Source organism: Penaeus monodon, chromosome 30, assembly GCF_015228065.2.
Source record: "Penaeus monodon isolate SGIC_2016 chromosome 30, NSTDA_Pmon_1, whole genome shotgun sequence".
NCBI lineage: Eukaryota > Metazoa > Arthropoda > Malacostraca > Decapoda > Penaeidae > Penaeus > Penaeus monodon.
In genome coordinates, this window is record NC_051415.1 from 15,426,402 (window position 1) to 15,427,174 (window position 773).

The 773-nt window shown below is 34.3% G+C and overlaps 1 protein-coding gene across 1 annotated transcript in view; it reads right to left on the reverse strand.

Annotated features, from left to right (window-relative positions):
- The window catches only part of LOC119592554 (28S ribosomal protein S18c, mitochondrial-like), a gene marked incomplete in the record, with an annotated part of 9,561 nt that overhangs the window by 666 nt on the left and 8,122 nt on the right, over nt 1-773 (reverse strand). Inside the window, 1 exon segment of the mRNA XM_037941423.1 lies at nt 91-298. Coding sequence (XP_037797351.1) covers nt 91-298 — 208 coding nt within the window.

A 773-nucleotide genomic window follows, 5' to 3' on the forward strand; every position in this document is an offset into this window, starting at 1 on the left:
CTGGGCCAGACTCTGTAACCAACTCTATCAACCACATTTTGTTTTCTTATTTTTCACTGACAGCAAAAATTACTTATTTCAGTATCTCACCTGCATCTCTGCTCTTTTGTATTTCTCGTTCCAATATTGACTGTTGTCTCCGACATAACCTGGTAATATGCCTGCCGTAAATCTGTCCAGTGAAAGGTGATACAAACTGGGAGAGCAATCTGACATTCTTGTAGTCCAAATGCACCTTGTAGTTGCAGAGTATGCACTGTAATTTCTCCTTCTCATATGGGTTTGGCATTTCTACAGGCTGAAAAACAAAAAAAAGTGACAGATATTACTAACCTTGTATTTATTGTCGTCATCCAAATATGAAACTAATGGACTGATAACATATTTGGGGAGCAAATTTGGAATCCTTTATAAGTATGATAAAAATAAATTCTACAAATTTTCAGGACTGAAATTTATGTTCTCATTAAGTTAGAAGGAATGGAGTAAACTGGAGGCTTTAATTAAACATAAGTTCTTGTTTGCCATGTGGATTTAATTCATTTTCCAAACAAACAATGCCTGAGGAATGAAAAAAGAAACAATGCATTATTAACCTTTAAATCAAGGTCCTAAACCATAACCTTTAACCCTGTGTGCTGACTCCACAAATACATTGTCACCATAGAGTCTACTACTTACCTCAGCCATCTTTGCTGTTTTTTGGTAGAATTTCTTGAATTTCTTTATCACTATTAGTGTTTCAGTAAAATTATAAAGTCAATCATAATGTC